This window comes from Engystomops pustulosus, chromosome 8 (assembly GCF_040894005.1).
Source record: "Engystomops pustulosus chromosome 8, aEngPut4.maternal, whole genome shotgun sequence".
Lineage (NCBI taxonomy): Eukaryota > Metazoa > Chordata > Amphibia > Anura > Leptodactylidae > Engystomops > Engystomops pustulosus.
The window spans coordinates 7737923-7760244 of record NC_092418.1 but is presented as its reverse complement, the minus strand read 5'-3'; the positions used below and the strand labels follow the sequence as shown (position 1 = coordinate 7760244).

The following is a 22322-nucleotide window of genomic DNA, read 5'->3' as shown; positions in this document are numbered from 1 at the left end:
TCCTAATTGGTGGACTGTACGGGGACATCGAAAAGAAGATCCTGATTGGAGGATACATGAGCTCCGCCCATTAGCGCCGCCGCCATGTTTTCGGAGCTTTCGCCATGTTTTCTGCAGGAGCCTTCACTCTAGAAATGTAATCCGGAAGTGACGTCACATCCCTGCGGCCGGTGTGGGCGGGGATTATCCTCCAGTAAGCCGCAGAGGTAAGTGATATACACAGTAACAACAACTCCCAGCAACTCCTGCGCTAGAGGATGGGGACGGCAATGGATGCTGGGAGCGTAGGAGAGAAGTGATGTAGTTGCCTGTACCAACCAATCAGATCGCTGCTTTCATTCTCCTCAGAGTCAGAGCCGGCATCTGATTGGTTGCCGTGAGCGGTGGCTCTGGAGGCATGCTGGGAGTTGTAGTTAGATGTCGGCAGTCTCAGCCAGCTTTCCCAGGCTCCTGACCGGTCCTGCTCTCTGACTGCAGGGAGGATGAATGGCCAGGCGGACGGCGAGGTGGACTACAAGAGGAAGTACAAGAACCTCAAGCGGAAGCTCAAGTTCCTCATCTATGTGAGTGACAGGTCTGGGGATGCAGCTCTGGGGGTGACTGGAGAACTCTCAGCAGCTTCTTGTTTCTCTCTTTAGGAGCAGGAATGTTTCCAGGAGGAATTACGGAGGGCGCAGAGGAAGCTGCTGAAGGTGTCCCGAGACAAGAGGTAAGTACCAGGAAGGGGGGGGGGGGGGTGTCTGTAGGTGCCGCTCCAGCTCATGCCCCTCCCCTTATCTCCACCAGCTTCTTATTGGACAGAATCCTCCAGTACGAGAACGTGGACGATGACTCCTCAGGTAAATGGGGGAACAGGAGGAATAACCGAGGGGCCCGGGGGAGGCGGCAGGGACAGCCGGGGGGCCTGGGGGAGACGGGAGGGATAGCCGGGGGGCCCGGGGGAGGCGGCAGGGACAGCCGGGGGGCCCTGGGGGAGACGGGAGGGATAGCCGGGGGGCCCTGGGGGAGACGGGAGGGATAGCCGGGGGGCCCTGGGGGAGACGGGAGGGATAGCCGGGGGGCCCTGGGGGAGACGGGAGGGATAGCCGGGGGGCCCTGGGGGAGACGGGAGGGATAGCCGGGGGGCCCTGGGGGAGACGGGAGGGATAGCCGGGGGGCCCTGGGGGAGACGGGAGGGATAGCCGGGGGGCCCGGGGGAGGCGGCAGGGACAGCCGGGGGGCCCTGGGGGAGACGGGAGGGACAGCCGGGGGGCCTGGGGGAGACGGGAGGGATAGCCGGGGGGCCCTGGGGGAGACGGGAGGGATAGCCGGGGGGCCCTGGGGGAGACGGGAGGGATAGCCGGGGGGCCCTGGGGGAGACGGGAGGGATAGCCGGGGGGCCCTGGGGGAGACGGGAGGGATAGCCGGGGGGCCCTGGGGGAGACGGGAGGGATAGCCGGGGGGCCCTGGGGGAGACGGGAGGGATAGCCGGGGGGCCCTGGGGGAGACGGGAGGGAATGCCGTGACTCCTGGGTGATGGTTCTTTGGGGGGATCTTTCCAGGAGGAGTAACTGAGGCTCCTTCCTCACAGATTCTGATATGACGGCTTCTTCGGAGAATAGTGACACAGAGGGAGGGCGCGATGCCAGCACACCCACTGCCAGGAGGTGAGTCCAGAGGCTGCTACATCACATCTCTGCTTGTTGTCAGTGAATCCGGACTTGACACTTCATATTCCAGGCTGATACATTGTGATTTCTCCTGCAGGAAGCGGAGTCCCTCAGCCGGTCCGGCCTCCCCTCCCCCGTCCTCCTCGTCGGGCCTCTCGCTGCACACATCGGGGGCCCCCTACCTGAGCGCAGTGAGTATATGATGCACATGGACCCCTTGATGCTGTGTTAGTAGGGAATGTTGGGAGTTGTAGTTGCTGTTGGGGTGGGGGTGGCTCTACCATATTGTTGTAGTTCTTGGTTGTCACTTGGGTCCCCCTCCCCCCGATCTTCTCTCCCTCATCCCATTTCATGATTTGTGTTTTCTCCACCCCTCCCCCGTTCCATCAGATGACCTCACCCCCCTACACCCCGTTCCCCTCGGAATATCTGGCTCCTATCCCCAACTCCACGTCCCCCAAACCCGAGCGAGTCAAGAAAGACAGAAAGAACCGTGGGGTTAAGCCCAAGAAACCTAAGGTACCAGCGAGATGACAAGTCTGTGACCCCCTCACCCGCCCTGCCCTGGCCTCCTGGCTGCCGGTGTGTGATCCTCTGTGTGGCCTCCCTCCCTCTGGGGTGTGCATGTGATCCTCTCTGTGGCCTCCCTCCGGTGTGTGATCCTCTGTGTGGCCTCCCTCCCTCCCTCTGGTGGGTGTGATCCTCTGTGTGGCCTCCCTCCTTCCCTCCGGTGGGTGTGTTCCTCTGTGTGGCCTCCCTCCCTCTGGTGGGTGTGATCCTCTGTGTGGCCTCCCTCCCTCCCTCTGGTGGGTGTGATCCTCTGTGTGGCCTCCCTCCCTCCCTCTGGTGGGTGTGATCCTCTGTGTGGCCTCCCTCTGGTGGGTGGGTGTGATCCTCTGTGAGGCCTCCCTCCCTCTGGTGGGTGTGATCCTCTGTGTGGCCTCCCTCCCTCTGGTGGGTGTGTTCCTCTGTGTGGCCTCCCTCCCTCTGGTGGGTGTGTTCCTCTGTGTGGCCTCCCTCCCTCTGGTGGGTGTGTTCCTCTGTGTGGCCTCCCTCCCTCTGGTGGGTGTGTTCCTCTGTGTGGCCTCCCTCCCTCTGGTGGGTGTGATCCTCTGTGTGGCCTCCCTCCCTCCCTCTGGTGGGTGTGATCCTCTGTGTGGCCTCCCTCTGGTGGGTGGGTGTGATCCTCTGTGAGGCCTCCCTCCCTCCCTCTGGTGGGTGTGATCCTCTGTGAGGCCTCCCTCCCTCCCTCTGGGTGTGATCCTCTGTGTGGCCTCCCTCCCTCTGGTGGGTGTGTTCCTCTGTGTGGCCTCCCTCCCTCTGGTGGGTGTGTTCCTCTGTGTGGCCTCCCTCCCTCTGGTGGGTGTGTTCCTCTGTGTGGCCTCCCTCCCTCTGGTGGGTGTGTTCCTCTGTGTGGCCTCCCTCCCTCTGGTGGGTGTGATCCTCTGTGTGGCCTCTCTTCCTCTGGTGGGTGTGATCCTCTGTGTGGCCTCTCTTCCTCTGGTGGGTGTGATCCTCTGTGTGGCCTCTCTTCCTCTGGTGGGTGTGATCCTCTGTGTGGCCTCTCTTCCTCTGGTGGGTGTGATCCTCTGTGTGGCCTCTCTTCCTCTGGTGGGTGTGATCCTCTGTGTGGCCTCTCTTCCTCTGGTGGGTGTGATCCTCTGTGTGGCCTCTCTTCCTCTGGTGGGTGTGATCCTCTGTGTGGCCTCTCTTCCTCTGGTGGGTGTGATCCTCTGCGTGGCCTCGCTCCTTCCCTCTGGTGGGTGTGATCCTCTGTGTGGCCTCGCTCCTTCCCTCTGGTGGGTGTGATCCTCTGTGTGGCCTCCCTCCTTCCCTCTGGTGGGTGTGATCCTCTGTGTGGCCTCCCTCCCTCTGGTGGGTGTGATCCTCTGTGTGGCCTCCCTCCTTCCCTCTGGTGGGTGTGATCCTCTGGTGGGTGTGATCCTCTGTATGGCCTCCCTCCCTCCCTCTGGTGGGTGTGATCCTCTGTGTGGCCTCCCTCCCTCCCTCCCTCTGGTGGGTGTGATCCTCTGTGTGGCCTCCCTCCCTCCCTCCCTCTGGTGGGTGTAATCCTCTGTGTGGCCTCCCTCCCTCTGGTGGATGTGATCCTCTGTGTGGCCTCCCTCCCTCCCTCTGGTGGGTGTGATCCTCTGTGTGGCCTCCCTCCTTCCCTCTGGTGGGTGGGTGTGATCCTCTGTGTGGCCTCTCTTCCTCTGGTGGGTGTGATCCTCTGTGTGGCCTCCCTCCCTCTGGTGGGTGTGATCCTCTGTGTGGCCTCCCTCCCTCCCTCTGGTGGGTGTGATCCTCTGTGTGGCCTCCCTCCCTCCCTCTGGTGGGTGTGATCCTCTGTGTGGCCTCCCTCCCTCCCTCTGGTGGGTGTGATCCTCTGTGTGGCCTCCCTCTGGTGGGTGGGTGTGATCCTCTGTGAGGCCTCCCTCCCTCTGGTGGGTGTGATCCTCTGTGTGGCCTCCCTCCCTCTGGTGGGTGTGTTCCTCTGTGTGGCCTCCCTCCCTCTGGTGGGTGTGTTCCTCTGTGTGGCCTCCCTCCCTCTGGTGGGTGTGTTCCTCTGTGTGGCCTCCCTCCCTCTGGTGGGTGTGATCCTCTGTGTGGCCTCCCTCCCTCCCTCTGGTGGGTGTGATCCTCTGTGTGGCCTCCCTCTGGTGGGTGGGTGTGATCCTCTGTGAGGCCTCCCTCCCTCCCTCTGGTGGGTGTGATCCTCTGTGTGGCCTCCCTCCCTCTGGTGGGTGTGATCCTCTGTGTGGCCTCCCTCCCTCTGGTGGGTGTGTTCCTCTGTGTGGCCTCCCTCCCTCTGGTGGGTGTGTTCCTCTGTGTGGCCTCCCTCCCTCTGGTGGGTGTGTTCCTCTGTGTGGCCTCCCTCCCTCTGGTGGGTGTGTTCCTCTGTGTGGCCTCCCTCCCTCTGGTGGGTGTGATCCTCTGTGTGGCCTCTCTTCCTCTGGTGGGTGTGATCCTCTGTGTGGCCTCTCTTCCTCTGGTGGGTGTGATCCTCTGTGTGGCCTCTCTTCCTCTGGTGGGTGTGATCCTCTGTGTGGCCTCTCTTCCTCTGGTGGGTGTGATCCTCTGTGTGGCCTCTCTTCCTCTGGTGGGTGTGATCCTCTGTGTGGCCTCTCTTCCTCTGGTGGGTGTGATCCTCTGTGTGGCCTCTCTTCCTCTGGTGGGTGTGATCCTCTGTGTGGCCTCTCTTCCTCTGGTGGGTGTGATCCTCTGCGTGGCCTCGCTCCTTCCCTCTGGTGGGTGTGATCCTCTGTGTGGCCTCGCTCCTTCCCTCTGGTGGGTGTGATCCTCTGTGTGGCCTCCCTCCTTCCCTCTGGTGGGTGTGATCCTCTGTGTGGCCTCCCTCCCTCTGGTGGGTGTGATCCTCTGTGTGGCCTCCCTCCTTCCCTCTGGTGGGTGTGATCCTCTGGTGGGTGTGATCCTCTGTATGGCCTCCCTCCCTCCCTCTGGTGGGTGTGATCCTCTGTGTGGCCTCCCTCCCTCCCTCCCTCTGGTGGGTGTGATCCTCTGTGTGGCCTCCCTCCCTCCCTCCCTCTGGTGGGTGTAATCCTCTGTGTGGCCTCCCTCCCTCTGGTGGATGTGATCCTCTGTGTGGCCTCCCTCCCTCCCTCTGGTGGGTGTGATCCTCTGTGTGGCCTCCCTCCTTCCCTCTGGTGGGTGGGTGTGATCCTCTGTGTGGCCTCTCTTCCTCTGGTGGGTGTGATCCTCTGTGTGGCCTCTCTTCCTCTGGTGGGTGTGATCCTCTGTGTGGCCTCTCTTCCTCTGGTGGGTGTGATCCTCTGTGTGGCCTCTCTTCCTCTGGTGGGTGTGATCCTCTGTGTGGCCTCTCTTCCTCTGGTGGGTGTGATCCTCTGTGTGGCCTCTCTTCCTCTGGTGGGTGTGATCCTCTGCGTGGCCTCGCTCCTTCCCTCTGGTGGGTGTGATCCTCTGTGTGGCCTCGCTCCTTCCCTCTGGTGGGTGTGATCCTCTGTGTGGCCTCCCTCCCTCCCTCTGGTGGGTGTGATCCTCTGTGTGGCCTCCCTCCCTCTGGTGGGTGTGATCCTCTGTGTGGCCTCTCTTCCTCTGGTGGGTGTGATCCTCTGTGTGGCCTCTCTTCCTCTGGTGGGTGTGATCCTCTGTGTGGCCTCTCTTCCTCTGGTGGGTGTGATCCTCTGTGTGGCCTCCCTCCCTCCCTCCCTCTGGTGGGTGTAATCCTCTGTGTGGCCTCCCTCCCTCTGGTGGATGTGATCCTCTGTGTGGCCTCCCTCCCTCCCTCTGGTGGGTGTGATCCTCTGTGTGGCCTCCCTCCTTCCCTCTGGTGGGTGGGTGTGATCCTCTGTGTGGCCTCTCTTCCTCTGGTGGGTGTGATCCTCTGTGTGGCCTCCCTCCCTCCCTCCGGTGGGTGTGATCCTATCCTCTGTGTGGCCTCCCTCCCTCTGGTGGGTGTGATCCTCTGTATGGCCTCCCTCCCTCTGGTGGGTGTGATCCTCTGTGTGGCCTCCCTCCTTCCCTCTGGTGGGTGTGATCCTCTGTGTGGCCTCCCTCCCTCTGGTGGGTGTGATCCTCTGTGTGGCCTCCCTCCCTCCCTCCCTCTGGTGGGTGTGATCCTCTGTGTGGCCTCCCTCCCTCTGGTGGGTGTGATCCTCTGTGTGGCCTCCCTCCTTCCCTCTGGTGGGTGTGATCCTCTGTGTGGCCTCCCTCCTTCCCTCTGGTGGGTGTGATCCTCTGTGTGGCCTCCCTCCCTCCCTCTGGTGGGTGGGTGTGATCCTCTGTGTGGCCTCCCTCCCTCTGGTGGGTGGGTGTGTTCCTCTGTGTGGCCTCCCTCCCTCCCTCTGGTGGGTGTGATCCTCTGTGTGGCCTCCCTCCCTCCCTCTGGTGGGTGTGATCCTCTGTGTGGCCTCCCTCCTTCCCTCTGGTGGGTGTGATGCTCTGTGTGGCCTCCCTCCTTCCCTCTGGTGGGTGTGATCCTCTGTGTGGCCTCCCTCCTTCCCTCTGGTGGGTGTGATGCTCTGTGTGGCCTCCCCTCCCTCCCTCTGGTGGGTGTGATCCTCTGTGTGGCCTCCCTCCCTCCCTCTGGTGGGTGTGATCCTCTGTGTGGCCTCCCTCCTTCCCTCTGGTGGGTGTGATCCTCTGTGTGGCCTCCCTCCCTCTGGTGGGTGTGATCCTCTGTGTGGCCTCCCTCCCTCTGGTGGGTGTGATCCTCTGTGTGGCCTCCCTCCTTCCCTCTGGTGGGTGTGATCCTCTGTGTGGCCTCCCTCCTTCCCTCTGGTGGGTGGGTGTGATCCTCTGTGTGGCCTGCCTCCCTCTGGTGGGTGGGTGTGATCCTCTGTGTGACCTCCCTCCCTCCCTCTGGTGGGTGTGATCCTCTGTGCGGCCTCCCTCCCTCTGGTGGGTGTGATCCTCTGTGTGGCCTCCCTCCCTCTGGTGGGTGTGATCCTCTGTGTGGCCTCCCTCCCTCCCTCTGGTGGGTGTGATCCTCTGTGTGGCCTCCCTCCCTCCCTCTGGTGGGTGTGATCCTCTGTGTGGCCTCCCTCCCTCCCTCTGGTGGGTGTGATCCTCTGTGTGGCCTCCCTCCCTCCCTCTGGTGGGTGTGATCCTCTGTGTGGCCTCCCTCCCTCCCTCTGGTGGGTGTGATCCTCTGTGTGGCCTCCCTCCCTCCCTCTGGTGGGTGTGATCCTCTGTGTGGCCTCCCTCCCTCCCTCCCTCTGGTGGGTGTGATCCTCTGTGTGGCCTCCCTCCCTCCCTCCCTCTGGTGGGTGTGATCCTCTGTGTGGCCTCCCTCCCTCCCTCCCTCTGGTGGGTGTGATGCTCTGTGTGGCCTCCCTCCCTCTGGTGGGTGTGATCCTCTGTGTGGCCGGCCTCCCTCCCTCCCTCCCTCTGATGGGTGTGATCCTCTGTGTGGCCTCCCTCCCTCCTTCCCTCTGGTGGGTGTGATCCTCTGTGTGGCCTCCCTCCCTCCCTCTGGTGGGTGTGGCCTCCCTCCCTCCCTCTGGTGGGTGTGGCCTCCCTCCCTGCCTCCCTCCTTCCCTCTGGTGGGTGTGATCCTCTGTGTGGCCTCCCTCCCTCCCTCTGGTGGGTGTGATCCTCTGTGTGGCCTCCCTCCCTCCCTCTGGTGGGTGTGATCCTCTGTGTGGCCTCCCTCCTTCCCTCTGGTGGGTGGGTGTGATCCTCTGTGCGGCCTCCCTCCCTCTGGTGGGTGTGATCCTCTGTGTGGCCTCCCTCCCTCTGGTGGGTGTGATCCTCTGTGTGGCCTCCCTCCCTCTGGTGGGTGTGATCCTCTGTGTGGCCTCCCTCCCTCCCTCTGGTGGGTGTGATCCTCTGTGTGGCCTCCCTCCCTTCCTCCGGTGTGTGATCCTCTGTGTGGCCTCCCTCCTTCCCTCTGGTGGGTGGGTGTGTTCCTCTGTGTGGCCTCCCTCCCTCCCTCCCTCTGGTGGGTGTGGCCTCCCTCCCTCTGGTGGGTGTGATCCTCTGTGTGGCCTCCCTCCTTCCCTCTGGTGGGTGGGTGTGATCCTCTGTGTGGCCTCCCTCCCTCCCTCCCTCTGGTGGGTGTGATCCTCTGTGTGGCCTCCCTCCCTCTGGTGAGTGTGTTCCTCTGTGTGGCCTCCCTCCCTCCCTCCCTCTGGTGGGTGTGATCCTCTGTGTGGCCTCCCTCCCTCCCTCCCTCTGGTGGGTGTGATCCTCTGTGTGGCCTCCCTCCCTCTGGTGGGTGTGATCCTCTGTGTGGCCTCCCTCCCTCCCTCCCTCTGGTGGGTGTGATCCTCTGTGTGGCCTCCCTCTGGTGGGTGTGATCCTCTGTGTGGCCTCCCTCCCTCCCTCTGGTGGGTGTGATCCTCTGTGTGGCCTCCCTCCTTCCCTCTGGTGGGTGTGATCCTCTGTGTGGCCTCCCTCCCTTCCTCCGGTGGGTGTGATCCTCTGTGTGGCCTCCCTCCTTCCCTCTGGTGGGTGTGATCCTCTGTGTGGCCTCCCTCCCTCCCTCTGGTGGGTGTGATCCTCTGTGTGGCCTCCCTCCTTCCCTCTGGTGGGTGTGATCCTCTGTGTGGCCTCCCTCCCTCCCTCTGGTGGGTGTGATCCTCTGTGTGGCCTCCCTCCCTCCCTCTGGTGGGTGTGATCCTCTGTGTGGCCTCCCTCCCTTCCTCCGGTGTGTGATCCTCTGTGTGGCCTCCCTCCCTCCCTCTGGTGGGTGTGATCCTCTGTGTGGCCTCCCTCCTTCCCTCTGGGGGGTGTGTTCCTCTGTGTGGCCTCCCTCCCTCCCTCCCTCTGGTGGGTGTGATCCTCTGTGTGGCCTCCCTCCCTCTGGTGGGTGTGATCCTCTGTGTGGCCTCCCTCCCTCCCTCCCTCTGGTGGGTGTGATCCTCTGTGTGGCCTCCCTCCCTCCCTCTGGTGGGTGTGATCCTCTGTGTGGCCTCCCTCCTTCCCTCTGGGGGGTGTGTTCCTCTGTGTGGCCTCCCTCCCTCCCTCTGGTGGGTGTGATCCTCTGTGTGGCCTCCCTCCTTCCCTCTGGGGGGTGTGTTCCTCTGTGTGGCCTCCCTCCCTCCCTCCCTCTGGTGGGTGTAATCCTCTGTGTGGCCTCCCTCCCTCCCTCCCTCTGGTGGGTGTGATCCTCTGTGTGGCCTCCCTCCCTCCCTCCCTCTGGTGGGTGTGATCCTCTGTGTGGCCTCCCTCCCTCCCTCCCTCTGGTGGGTGTAATCCTCTGTGTGGCCTCCCTCCCTCCCTCTGGTGGGTGTGATCCTCTGTGTGGCCTCCCTCCTTCCCTCTGGGGGGTGTGTTCCTCTGTGTGGCCTCCCTCCCTCCCTCCCTCTGGTGGGTGTGATCCTCTGTGTGGCCTCCCTCCCTCTGGTGGGTGTGATCCTCTGTGTGGCCTCCCTCCCTCCCTCCCTCTGGTGGGTGTGATCCTCTGTGTGGCCTCTCTTCCTCTGGTGGGTGTGATCCTCTGTGTGGCCTCCCTCCCTCCCTCCCTCTGGTGGGTGTGATCCTCTGTGTGGCCTCCCTCCTTCCCTCTGGGGGGTGTGTTCCTCTGTGTGGCCTCCCTCCCTCCCTCTGGTGGGTGTGATCCTCTGTGTGGCCTCCCTCCTTCCCTCTGGGGGGTGTGTTCCTCTGTGTGGCCTCCCTCCCTCCCTCTGGTGGGTGTGATCCTCTGTGTGGCCTCCCTCCCTCTGGTGGGTGTGATCCTCTGTGTGGCCTCCCTCCTTCCCTCTGGTGGGTGTGATCCTCTGTGTGGCCTCCCTCCTTCCCTCTGGTGGGTGTGATCCTCTGTGTGGCCTCCCTCCCTCCCTCTGGTGGGTGGGTGTGATCCTCTGTGTGGCCTCCCTCCCTCTGGTGGGTGGGTGTGTTCCTCTGTGTGGCCTCCCTCCTTCCCTCTGGTGGTTGTGATCCTCTGTGTGGCCTCCCTCCCTCCCTCTGGTGGGTGTGATCCTCTGTGTGGCCTCCCTCCCTCCCTCTGGTGGGTGTGATCCTCTGTGTGGCCTCCCTCCTTCCCTCTGGTGGGTGTGATGCTCTGTGTGGCCTCCCTCCTTCCCTCTGGTGGGTGTGATCCTCTGTGTGGCCTCCCTCCTTCCCTCTGGTGGGTGTGATGCTCTGTGTGGCCTCCCCTCCCTCCCTCTGGTGGGTGTGATCCTCTGTGTGGCCTCCCTCCTTCCCTCTGATGGGTGTGATCCTCTGTGTGGCCTCCCCTCCCTCCCTCTGGTGGGTGTGATCCTCTGTGTGGCCTCCCTCCTTCCCTCTGGTGGGTGTGATCCTCTGTGTGGCCTCCCTCCCTCTGGTGGGTGTGATCCTCTGTGTGGCCTCCCTCCCTCTGGTGGGTGTGATCCTCTGTGTGGCCTCCCTCCTTCCCTCTGGTGGGTGTGATCCTCTGTGTGGCCTCCCTCCTTCCCTCTGGTGGGTGGGTGTGATCCTCTGTGTGGCCTCCCTCCCTCTGGTGGGTGGGTGTGATCCTCTGTGTGGCCTCCCTCCCTCCCTCTGGTGGGTGTGATCCTCTGTGCGGCCTCCCTCCCTCTGGTGGGTGTGATCCTCTGTGTGGCCTCCCTCCCTCTGGTGGGTGTGATCCTCTGTGTGGCCTCCCTCCCTCCCTCTGGTGGGTGTGATCCTCTGTGTGGCCTCCCTCCCTCCCTCTGGTGGGTGTGATCCTCTGTGTGGCCTCCCTCCCTCCCTCTGGTGGGTGTGATCCTCTGTGTGGCCTCCCTCCCTCCCTCTGGTGGGTGTGATCCTCTGTGTGGCCTCCCTCCCTCCCTCCCTCTGGTGGGTGTGATCCTCTGTGTGGCCTCCCTCCCTCCCTCCCTCTGGTGGGTGTGATCCTCTGTGTGGCCTCCCTCCCTCCCTCCCTCTGGTGGGTGTGATGCTCTGTGTGGCCTCCCCTCCCTCCCTCTGGTGGGTGTGATCCTCTGTGTGGCCTCCCTCCCTCTGGTGGGTGTGATCCTCTGTGTGGCCGGCCTCCCTCCCTCCCTCCCTCTGATGGGTGTGATCCTCTGTGTGGCCTCCCTCCCTCCTTCCCTCTGGTGGGTGTGATCCTCTGTGTGGCCTCCCTCCCTCCCTCTGGTGGGTGTGGCCTCCCTCCCTCCCTCCCTCTGGTGGGTGTGGCCTCCCTCCCTGCCTCCCTCCTTCCCTCTGGTGGGTGTGATCCTCTGTGTGGCCTCCCTCCCTCCCTCTGGTGGGTGTGATCCTCTGTGTGGCCTCCCTCCCTCCCTCTGGTGGGTGTGATCCTCTGTGTGGCCTCCCTCCTTCCCTCTGGTGGGTGGGTGTGATCCTCTGTGCGGCCTCCCTCCCTCTGGTGGGTGTGATCCTCTGTGCGGCCTCCCTCCCTCTGGTGGGTGTGATCCTCTGTGTGGCCTCCCTCCCTCTGGTGGGTGTGATCCTCTGTGTGGCCTCCCTCCCTCCCTCTGGTGGGTGTGATCCTCTGTGTGGCCTCCCTCCTTCCCTCTGGTGGGTGGGTGTGTTCCTCTGTGTGGCCTCCCTCCCTCCCTCCCTCTGGTGGGTGTGGCCTCCCTCCCTCTGGTGGGTGTGATCCTCTGTGTGGCCTCCCTCCTTCCCTCTGGTGGGTGGGTGTGATCCTCTGTGTGGCCTCCCTCCCTCCCTCCCTCTGGTGGGTGTGATCCTCTGTGTGGCCTCCCTCCCTCTGGTGAGTGTGTTCCTCTGTGTGGCCTCCTTCCCTCCCTCCCTCTGGTGGGTGTGATCCTCTGTGTGGCCTCCCTCCTTCCCTCTGGTGGGTGGGTGTGTTCCTCTGTGTGGCCTCCCTCCCTCCCTCCCTCTGGTGGGTGTGATCCTCTGTGTGGCCTCCCTCCCTCCCTCCCTCTGGTGGGTGTGATCCTCTGTGTGGCCTCCCTCCCTCTGGTGGGTGTGATCCTCTGTGTGGCCTCCCTCCCTCCCTCCCTCTGGTGGGTGTGATCCTCTGTGTGGCCTCCCTCTGGTGGGTGTGATCCTCTGTGTGGCCTCCCTCCCTCCTTCTGGTGGGTGTGATCCTCTGTGTGGCCTCCCTCCTTCCCTCTGGTGGGTGTGATCCTCTGTGTGGCCTCCCTCCCTTCCTCCGGTGTGTGATCCTCTGTGTGGCCTCCCTCCCTCCCTCTGGTGGGTGTGATCCTCTGTGTGGCCTCCCTCCCTCCCTCTGGTGGGTGTGATCCTCTGTGTGGCCTCCCTCCCTTCCTCCGGTGTGTGATCCTCTGTGTGGCCTCCCTCCCTCCCTCTGGTGGGTGTGATCCTCTGTGTGGCCTCCCTCCTTCCCTCTGGGGGGTGTGTTCCTCTGTGTGGCCTCCCTCCCTCCCTCTGGTGGGTGTGATCCTCTGTGTGGCCTCCCTCCTTCCCTCTGGGGGGTGTGTTCCTCTGTGTGGCCTCCCTCCCTCCCTCCCTCTGGTGGGTGTAATCCTCTGTGTGGCCTCCCTCCCTCCCTCCCTCTGGTGGGTGTGATCCTCTGTGTGGCCTCCCTCCCTCCCTCCCTCTGGTGGGTGTAATCCTCTGTGTGGCCTCCCTCCCTCCCTCTGGTGGGTGTGATCCTCTGTGTGGCCTCCCTCCTTCCCTCTGGGGGGTGTGTTCCTCTGTGTGGCCTCCCTCCCTCCCTCCCTCTGGTGGGTGTGATCCTCTGTGTGGCCTCCCTCCCTCCCTCCCTCTGGTGGGTGTGATCCTCTGTGTGGCCTCTCTTCCTCTGGTGGGTGTGATCCTCTGTGTGGCCTCCCTCCCTCCCTCCCTCTGGTGGGTGTGATCCTCTGTGTGGCCTCCCTCCTTCCCTCTGGGGGGTGTGTTCCTCTGTGTGGCCTCCCTCCCTCCCTCCCTCTGGTGGGTGTGGCCTCCCTCCCTCTGGTGGGTGTGATCCTCTGTGTGGCCTCCCTCCTTCCCTCTGGTGGGTGGGTGTGATCCTCTGTGTGGCCTCCCTCCCTCCCTCTGGTGGGTGTGATCCTCTGTGTGGCCTCCCTCCCTCTGGTGAGTGTGTTCCTCTGTGTGGCCTCCCTCCCTCCCTCCCTCTGGTGGGTGTGATCCTCTGTGTGGCCTCCCTCCCTCCCTCCCTCTGGTGGGTGTGATCCTCTGTGTGGCCTCCCTCCCTCTGGTGGGTGTGATCCTCTGTGTGGCCTCCCTCCCTCCCTCCCTCTGGTGGGTGTGATCCTCTGTGTGGCCTCCCTCTGGTGGGTGTGATCCTCTGTGTGGCCTCCCTCCCTCCCTCTGGTGGGTGTGATCCTCTGTGTGGCCTCCCTCCTTCCCTCTGGTGGGTGTGATCCTCTGTGTGGCCTCCCTCCCTTCCTCCGGTGTGTGATCCTCTGTGTGGCCTCCCTCCCTCCCTCTGGTGGGTGTGATCCTCTGTGTGGCCTCCCTCCCTCCCTCCCTCTGGTGGGTGTGATCCTCTGTGTGGCCTCCCTCCCTCCCTCCCTCTGGTGGGTGTAATCCTCTGTGTGGCCTCCCTCCCTCCCTCTGGTGGGTGTGATCCTCTGTGTGGCCTCCCTCCTTCCCTCTGGGGGGTGTGTTCCTCTGTGTGGCCTCCCTCCCTCTGGGGGGTGTGATCCTCTGTGTGGCCTCCCTCCTTCCCTCTGGGGGGTGTGTTCCTCTGTGTGGCCTCCCTCCCTCCCTCTGGTGGGTGTGATCCTCTGTGTGGCCTCCCTCCCTCTGGTGGGTGTGATCCTCTGTGTGGCCTCCCTCCCTCCCTCCCTCTGGTGGGTGTGATCCTCTGTGTGGCCTCTCTTCCTCTGGTGGGTGTGATCCTCTGTGTGGCCTCCCTCCCTCTGGTGGGTGTGATCCTCTGTGTGGCCTCCCTCCTTCCCTCTGGGGGGTGTGTTCCTCTGTGTGGCCTCCCTCCCTCCCTCTGGTGGGTGTGATCCTCTGTGTGGCCTCCCTCCTTCCCTCTGGGGGGTGTGTTCCTCTGTGTGGCCTCCCTCCCTCCCTCCCTCTGGTGGGTGTGATCCTCTGTGTGGCCTCCCTCCCTCTGGTGGGTGTGATCCTCTGTGTGGCCTCCCTCCCTCCCTCTGGTGGGTGTGATCCTCTGTGTGGCCTCCCTCCCTCCCTCTGGTGGGTGTGATCCTCTGTGTGGCCTCCCTCCTTCCCTCTGGGGGGTGTGTTCCTCTGTGTGGCCTCCCTCCCTCCCTCCCTCTGGTGGGTGTAATCCTCTGTGTGGCCTCCCTCCCTCTGGTGGGTGTGATCCTCTGTGTGGCCTCCCTCCCTCCCTCTGGTGGGTGTGATCCTCTGTGTGGCCTCCCGTCTGACCCTTGGTCCATCTTGTCTTCTGTCTGCAGATTGGCCTGGGTTCCCCCTCGGGGGTCCTGCCCTTCAGCTCTCGCTCCTCGGGGCTCCCCTCCCTCTCCAGTAAGCTCGCCCCGCCGCCCCCCGTCCTCAGCACCGTGCCGCAGCAGATGTTCAGCGATGGAGGAGAGGGAAGCGGAGAGGAGGCCATGGACGGAGACGAGGAGGATGACCTGGTCATAGACATCCCCGAGTGACCTCCAGCCATACCGGACCCCCAGGCGGAGGCTGCAATGCATTGTGGGAGATATCGTGATAATACAGGGCACTGCAATGCATTGTGGGACTTGTACCATACACCTCTCGCTATGCAGCAGAGCGCCCCCTGGTGTCATCCGGGCCGGGTCAGGACCTGCTCCCCCAGAGCTGTGACTATGAACATGAATTGTCTTTGCTTTGTGGCGCTGCGCACCGTGGAGTATCGGGGTCATGTGATCCTGCTTTTTGTAATTGTGACTGAATAAAGTTGGAAAGTCCAAGGTTTTAGGTCTGTGGTCCCTCCCTCCCCCGTGTACAGGGGGTCAGTCTCATCCGGCTGATACGGAACCGCTGCTCCTCCGTCTCCTTATAGAGTGTAAGCTCGTGTGATCAGGGCCCTCTCCACTGATGATCATGTGACGGATGTACGGGGTCTCCCGGTCACTAGGACAGGGTCTTACACAATCACCAAACCTTTATTATACAATAGTGTGATGATGAGTCTTCGTGTTCTTGTTCGTCGTGGGCGTCCGACTGTTCTTATACATGGAGATGGATTGTGATGAGACAATTCCTCACGGAGATTCTCTGCGTTATCCCGTCCTCTCTGAGGAGTGTAATGTGCTGCGGCCTCATCCTGATCAGCGTCTCTTATAATTATCTGTTACATGTTATCCTGGGCTTTACAATATTTACAATTTGTGACATAAAATAAAATCCTCATCTATTCCTCGTGTCCGGCAATGATCACATGGGACGCGGTGACCCGGACAGGAGCAGGTTCTGTGTTCTGTAGCTTTGGGCTCCAGTGTGTATGATGTGGTGCAGTACTCCCTGTGACCAGCAGAGGGCGGCCCAGGAGAGCACAGCGGAGCCGCCTCCACATTCACAGACAATGAAGATTGGGGGAGGGGCGGAGGGAAGAGGCGGAGCCAGGATGTCTCAGATTTTGTCTTTATTGAGTGCAGTTATTAGGAGGAGGCTGTAACATGCAAATAAGGGGGTGCTCCGCCTCCAGTGCACCCCAATCCAAACCTGACACACACAACACAAAGCATAATCCAGTCATGTGCAGCTCAGCGCCAAGAACCGGGCCGTACCCCAAGGGACTTCCCTCACCCCACACCAGCCCGTAACGTGTTCTCGGGTATGACCCCAAACTGCAGTGCGAGGTATTGCCCCTGCAGAGATGTCCTCACACTGCTGTGCTCTCTGCAGCCAGTGTAATGTATTGTCCCTGCAGAGATGTGTCCTCACACTGCTGTGCATATCTTGTAGTAGCAGCAGGACTGTGATATATAGATCTCTATTCCAGGATTGTAGCTTCTCAGTGCACTGGAGGTGTGTCCTCACACTGCTGCACAGCCCCTTCCCTCTGCTCTCCAGGGACAATACCTGGTCGCAGCTGCTGACAGGTTCACAATCATATATTAGCGATTGCCCTCTTTGGCTCCACACAGATGTCGGCCCCCTGGGGTGCTGCACGTGGGGTGGGACCAAACGCCCCAGAGGGCTCAGCCGACATCATTATAATAAGAGGACGTCTCGCTCGCTCTGCGGTTGCCATGGCAGCAGCATCACACCTGCTCTCCATGATTGAAGGTCACATGACAGGAAGTGCATGCGCAGAAGTCTGACGCTTCCATGGCAACCCCAGAGCAAGCACAATACCTCCACGACGGCCCCGCCCCCTCCCTTATTATGGTAATGAGATGCACCATTGTTACATTCAGAGGAAGGGCCACATCTGTGTGGAGCAATATGGCGGCACAGGAGTTGCCCCACACTTACCACATAGAACTTCATTACCCAAGCCCCTCCCCCTGTCGCACAGACTCCTCCCATGTCGCCGTCACTTGTTATAAACAGTGAAACAAAAAGTAAAAGGATTTAGTAAAGTTACAAAAGACACAATTTTGCATAAACGCAGTGTCCCGGCGTGCGAAGATCGGGCACTGACTCTCCTCTCCCCCCCACCCGCTGTTACAAAACACACACGACCCCTCCCCCAACGTACAAAAACAGGAGTCACAAAACATCCGAAAAAAAGGAACAAAAACGTGCAAATAGTGAAGGGGGTGAGATGTGTGCATAGTCCTATCAGAGCGCTCCTCTCATCCTCTAACCATCGCTGGAAGGAAATAAGCTGCAAGCTGATTGGCTGCCATGGAGAGCAGGAGCCTCGTGATCTACAGCTCCTCCATTTTGTCTCGGATTGGTTTCTGGGTTTCCCCCGGGGCTTATGGCTGTGTCTGCTCCTGCATAGTTAAGGGAATCATGGAAGTGTGGTTCGGCGTAGGCACCGAACCAGGGACTACCTGGGGATCCTGGCTTGTCTGCTTTTATTAAAGGGGTTGTCCACGATTTCAAAAACATGGCGACTTCTTTCGGAAAACTGCGATTCACAGGTTGTGTCCGTTACTGCAATACCACAACCAACCTGTGGATGTGGGTGGCGCTGTTGTTCTTCAAATACTAGACAACCCCTTTAAATGTCAGATTCCTCGGGTCATAGCAGCAGCGGGAGGTCAGAGGGTAACCGGTGTCTGAGGTGATTCGTCCGTATAATCATAGATGCTGGATGGATAACCGCGTTGCGTCACATCACTCACCGCGCTCCAGGCGTCAGCCTGACAGGATCACTTACAGATTACAGCGCTCAGCCGTCATGTGACCTGACAACGCCGAGGCCTAATTAAATCCAATTACCAGACGGTAAATGACACATAATGAGGGATGAGGCGCAGTGTAATCCGCGACACAGCGGAGGAATCAGCCCTCAGACGGCGACGGGGGAAGATCATCTCATTATAATCTTCGGCCATTTAGTCACACGGTCGTTTCCACCATTTTGGGCCTCATTCTCCAGTTTTGAGGCCTTCAACTTACAAAATGGGCGTCTCCCCTCAGGATGGATCTCTGTCTCCATGAAACCCCTCAGAAGGCGACAGAACAATCCTCCCCACCGGTGGCGGACATTTTATAACATTTTGCGCCTCATTCTCCAGCTACTGAATATACAAAATGGCCGCCGCCGCCGCCCAGGTCGGATCTACGCCTCACACTCCATGAAGACCTGATGTACTTTTACCCCCTCTTTGGGCAGATAATGAGGGATGAGGCGCAGTCTTATATCACAGCCCTCACTGGGCGACATTACAATCCTCTCAGACAGAGGAGGCGGCCATGTTGTGAGTCACATCCGCCATTTTGTGACATATTGGGCCTCTTTTTCAAGCACTCAAAATGGCCGCCTCCACCCAGGATGGATCTACGCCTCAAACTCCATGAAGCCTTGTTACCCCCCTAGATTTACCCCTCTGACCAGAAGTAAGGGACAGATAATGGGCCCTCAGCGGGCGACATTGGAATCCCGGCAGAGGCGGCCATGTTGTGAGTCACCTGCTCGCATCCGCCATTTTGTGACGCTTTGGGCCTCATTCTCTAGAATGGTCGCCTCCACTGAGGATAGACTTACGCCACAGACAACATAAAGCCTTGTTACCCCCGCCGATGTACTTTTACCCCCTCTGGGGTATATTTCAGGCCGATTCTGCAGCATAATACTTGTATATAAAAGCCATTGTCCCGCGGTCCTCCACCAGACGCTGGCGGAGGACTAGACTGGATGTGAAACGTGATTGGCTTAGGACAGTTTTGATGGCGGATTACCACACAATGAGGTCATCGTAAAGCAGCCATTTTGTGATGGATTTGTGTAGTTGTGATATTTACATCATCATCGGCCATTGTCCTCCCAGGTCACGTCTTGTTATGGCAGAGACGGACGTGTCCATCCCTCTTCCTGGCGTCCATGGCGTTGGTTGTGTGAGTGTGCAGGTGGGTGACCCGTCCCAGATCCCCGGGATCCCATCTTCTCATTAGTCGGTGTAAGTGGATCCTGGAAGCTCATTGGTCAGCGTGTGCCAGTGTTCTGCCCTCTGATTGGTGGAAGAGAGACACTCCATCCAGTGTTTAAGACACTCCCCTTTGGAGTTCATGCCAAGTGTAATGCCCCCTAGAGGAGAGAACAAGAGCGGCTGTGAGCGAGGGGATGGGGGGGGGGGGGATGCCTCCATATCAAGGTTGGTGGTCGGTACTGGAGGGGAAGCCGTTACTTATGGGGTACCCGGGGGTCGGTACTGGAGGGGGCGCCGTTACTTGTGGGGTACCCCGAGGGTCGGTACTGGAGGGGAAGCCGTTACTTGTGGGGTACCCCGGGGGTCGGTACTGGAGGGGACGCCGTTACTTGTGGGGTACCCCGAGGGTTAGTACCGGAGGGGAAGCCGTTACTTGTGGGGTACCCCGGCGCCATTACTTGTGGGGTACCCCGAGGGTTAGTACCGGAGGGGAAGCCGTTACTTGTGGGGTACCCCGGGGGTCGTACTGGAGGGGACGCCGTTACTAGTGGGGTGCCCTGAGGGTTAGTACTGGAGGGGACGCTGTTACTAGTGGTACTGGAGGGGGTCACAAGGTCAGGGGTCAGATGGCTGGAGATTGAATGGGTCACCATGGGCACCTGGTTTGGGCCGGGCGGCCATCTTTCTACTTACCTATGAAGTCGTTGGACTTTCCCAGGTCGTAGTCCCACACGGTGACCTCCAGGCTCCTCTTCTGCAGCTCGTGGAGACCGATCTTATAGAAGAACTCCTGGTGGACGGCAGGACCACACTCATTACTGCACCCACCTCCCCATCATGGCTGCCGCCCCTGTGACCATCATCTGTGTGTCAGGCCCCACCCTTGTGACCATCATCCGTGTGTCAGGCCCCACCCCTGTGACCATCATCCGTGTGTCAGGCCCCTCCCCTGTGACCATCATCCGTGTGTCAGGCCCCTCCCCTGTGACCATCATCCGTGTGTCAGGCCCCTCCCCTGTGACCATCATCCGTGTGTCAGGCCCCGCCCGTGTGACCATCATCCATGTGTCAGGCCCCGCCCGTGTGACCATCATCCATGTGTCAGGCCCCGCCCCTGTGACCATCATCCATGTGTCAGGCCCCGCCCCTGTGACCATCATCCGTGTGTCAGGCCCCTCCCCTGTGACCATCATCCGTGTGTCAGGCCCCTCCCCTGTGACCATCATCCATGTGTCAGGCCAAGCCCCTGTGACCATCATCCATGTTCCAGGCCAAGCCCCTGTGACCATCATCCATGTGTCAGGCCAAGCCCCTGTGACCATCATCCATGTGTCAGGCCCCGCCCCTGTGACTATCATCCATGTGTCAGGCCAAGCCCCTGTGACTATCATCCATGTGTCAGGCCCCGCCCCTGTGACTATCAACCATGTGTCAGGCCCCTCCTACCTCATTGAATTCTGGGTTGAGCGTCTTCTTCTTCACCGCCGTCTTGTGCTTGGACTTCTTCTCCACGTCCGGCTTCAGGTACCTGGAAGATGAGAGAAGATGAAAGACATTTCCAGGGACACCTGCCGGACCCCCCGCAGTCTCCAGGGACCCCCATTACTCCCCCCCCCCCCATTAATCCTCCTCTCCTGCCGCATCATGTATGACCTGAGGACACGGACCCCCACAGCCGGACCTCAACTACATGGCGGATTAGATACACAGCTCAGCAGGCAGTATCACACAGGATGGGATTAGATACACAGCTCAGCAGGCAGTATCACACAGGATAGGATTAGATACACTGCTCAGCAGACAGTATCACACAGGAGAGGATTAGATACACAGCTCAGCAGTATCACACAGGATAGGATTAGATACACAGCTCAGCAGACAGTATCACACAGGATAGGGTTAGATACACAGCTCAGCAGACAGTATCACACAGGAGGGGATTAGATACACAGCTCAGCAGACAGTATCACACAGGATAGGATTAGATACACAGCTCAGCAGACAGTATCACACAGGATAGGATTAGATACACAGCTCAGCAGACAGTATCACACAGGATAGGGTTAGATACACAGCTCAGCAGGCAGTATCACACAGGAGAGGATTAGATACACAGCTCAGCAGACAGTATCACACAGGAGAGGATTAGATACACAGCTCAGCAGACAGTATCACACAGGATGGGATTAGATACACATCTCAGCAGGCAGTATCACACAGGATAGGATTAGATACACAGCTCAGCAGACAGTATCACACAGGATGGGATTAGATACACAGCTCAGCAGACAGTATCACACTGGATAGGATTAGATACACAGCTCGGACAGTATCACACAGGATGGGATTAGATACACAGCTCAGCAGGCAGTATCACACAGGATAGGATTAGATACACAGCTCAGCAGACAGTATCATACAGGAGAGGATTAGATACACAGCTCAGCAGACAGTATCACACAGGAGAGGATTAGATACACAGCTCAGACAGTATCACACAGGATGGGATTAGATACACAGCTCAGCAGACAGTATCACACAGGATGGGATTAGATACACAGCTCAGCAGACAGTATCACACAGGATAGGATTAGATACACAGCTCAGCAGACAGTATCACACAGGAGAGGATTAGATACACAGCTCAGCAGACAGTATCACACAGGATAGGATTAGATACACAGCTCAGCAGGCAGTATCACACAGGATAGGATTAGATACACAGCTCAGCAGACAGTATCATACAGGATAGGGTTAGATACACAGCTCAGCAGACAGTATCACACAGGATAGGATTAGATACTCATCTCAGCAGACAGTATCACACAGGGTAGGATTAGATACACAGATCAACGGACAGTATCACACATGAGAGGATTAGATACACAGCTCAGCAGACAGTATCACACAGGATAGGATTAGATACACAGCTCAGACAGTATCACACAGGATGGGATTAGATACACAGCTCAGCAGGCAGTATCACACAGGATAGGATTAGATACACAGCTCAGCAGAAAGTATCACACAGGATAGGGTTAGATACACAGCTCAGCAGAAAGTATCACACAGGATAGGGTTAGATACACAGCTCAGCAGACAGTATCACACAGGAGAGGATTAGATACACAGCTCAGCAGTATCACACAGGAGAGGATTAGATACACAGCTCAGCAGACAGTATCACACAGGATAGGATTAGATACACAGCTCAGCAGACAGTATCACACAGGATAGGATTAGATACACAGCTCAGCAGACAGTATCACATAGGATAGGATTAGATACACAGCTCAGCAGAAAGTATCACACAGGATAGGGTTAGATACACAGCTCAGCAGACAGTATCACACAGGATAGGATTAGATACACAGCTCAGCAGGCGGTATCACACAGGATAGGATACATGGCACAGCAGGCAGTATCACACAGGATAGGGTTAGATACGTAGGTCAGCAGACAGTATCACACAGGATAGGATTAGATACACAGCTCAGCAGACAGTATCACACAGGATAGGATTAGATACACAGATCAGCAGGCAGTATCACACAGGATAGGGTTAGATACGTAGCTCAGCAGTATCACACAGGAGAGGATTAGATACACAGCTCAGCAGGCAGTATCACACAGGATAGGATTAGATACACAGCTCAGCAGGCTGTTTCACACAGGATGGGATTAGATACACAGCTCAGAAGTCAGTATCACACAGGATAGGATTAGATACACAGCTCAGCAGGCAGTATCACACAGGATAGGGTTAGATACACAGCTCAGCAGACTGTATCACACAGGATGGGATTAGATACACAGTTCAGCAGACAGTATCACACAGGATAGGATTAGATACACAGCTCAGCAGGCAGTATCACACAGGATCTGATTAGATACACAGCTCAGCAGACAGTATCAC

General features: G+C 59.6%; 2 protein-coding genes across 6 annotated transcripts in view; one reads left to right on the top strand and one right to left on the bottom strand.

Moving 5' to 3' along the window:
- The first annotated feature begins 75 nt into the window (after positions 1 to 75).
- INO80E (INO80 complex subunit E) lies at positions 76 to 14831 on the top strand. 3 transcript variants are annotated; one of them, XM_072119466.1, is made up of 8 exons: positions 77 to 206; positions 349 to 563; positions 639 to 709; positions 787 to 839; positions 1571 to 1646; positions 1747 to 1840; positions 2040 to 2168; positions 14342 to 14831. In XM_072119466.1, the coding sequence occupies exons 2-8, from the start codon at positions 483 to 485 to the stop codon at positions 14543 to 14545; spliced, it is 708 nt and encodes a 235-aa protein (XP_071975567.1). In that variant the 5' UTR covers positions 77 to 206; positions 349 to 482; the 3' UTR covers positions 14546 to 14831. The 3 variants fall into 3 exon arrangements, with proteins under 3 accessions (XP_071975569.1, XP_071975567.1, XP_071975568.1); XM_072119467.1 differs by having other exon boundaries at positions 106 to 206; positions 478 to 563; XM_072119468.1 differs by lacking the exon at positions 2040 to 2168 and having other exon boundaries at positions 76 to 206.
- A 655-nt stretch (positions 14832 to 15486) lies between these two features.
- The window catches only part of DOC2A (double C2 domain alpha), an 81645-nt gene continuing 74809 nt past the window's right edge, over positions 15487 to 22322 (bottom strand). For all 3 annotated transcript variants that reach the window (XM_072119463.1, XM_072119465.1, XM_072119464.1), the window contains exons 9-11: positions 19853 to 19934; positions 19100 to 19196; positions 15487 to 18564 (exon numbers count right to left, since the gene is read on the bottom strand). In XM_072119463.1, the coding sequence (XP_071975564.1) occupies positions 18428 to 18564; positions 19100 to 19196; positions 19853 to 19934 (316 nt within the window). In that variant the 3' untranslated portion in view covers positions 15487 to 18427. The remainder of the gene's footprint in view (positions 18565 to 19099; positions 19197 to 19852; positions 19935 to 22322) is intronic.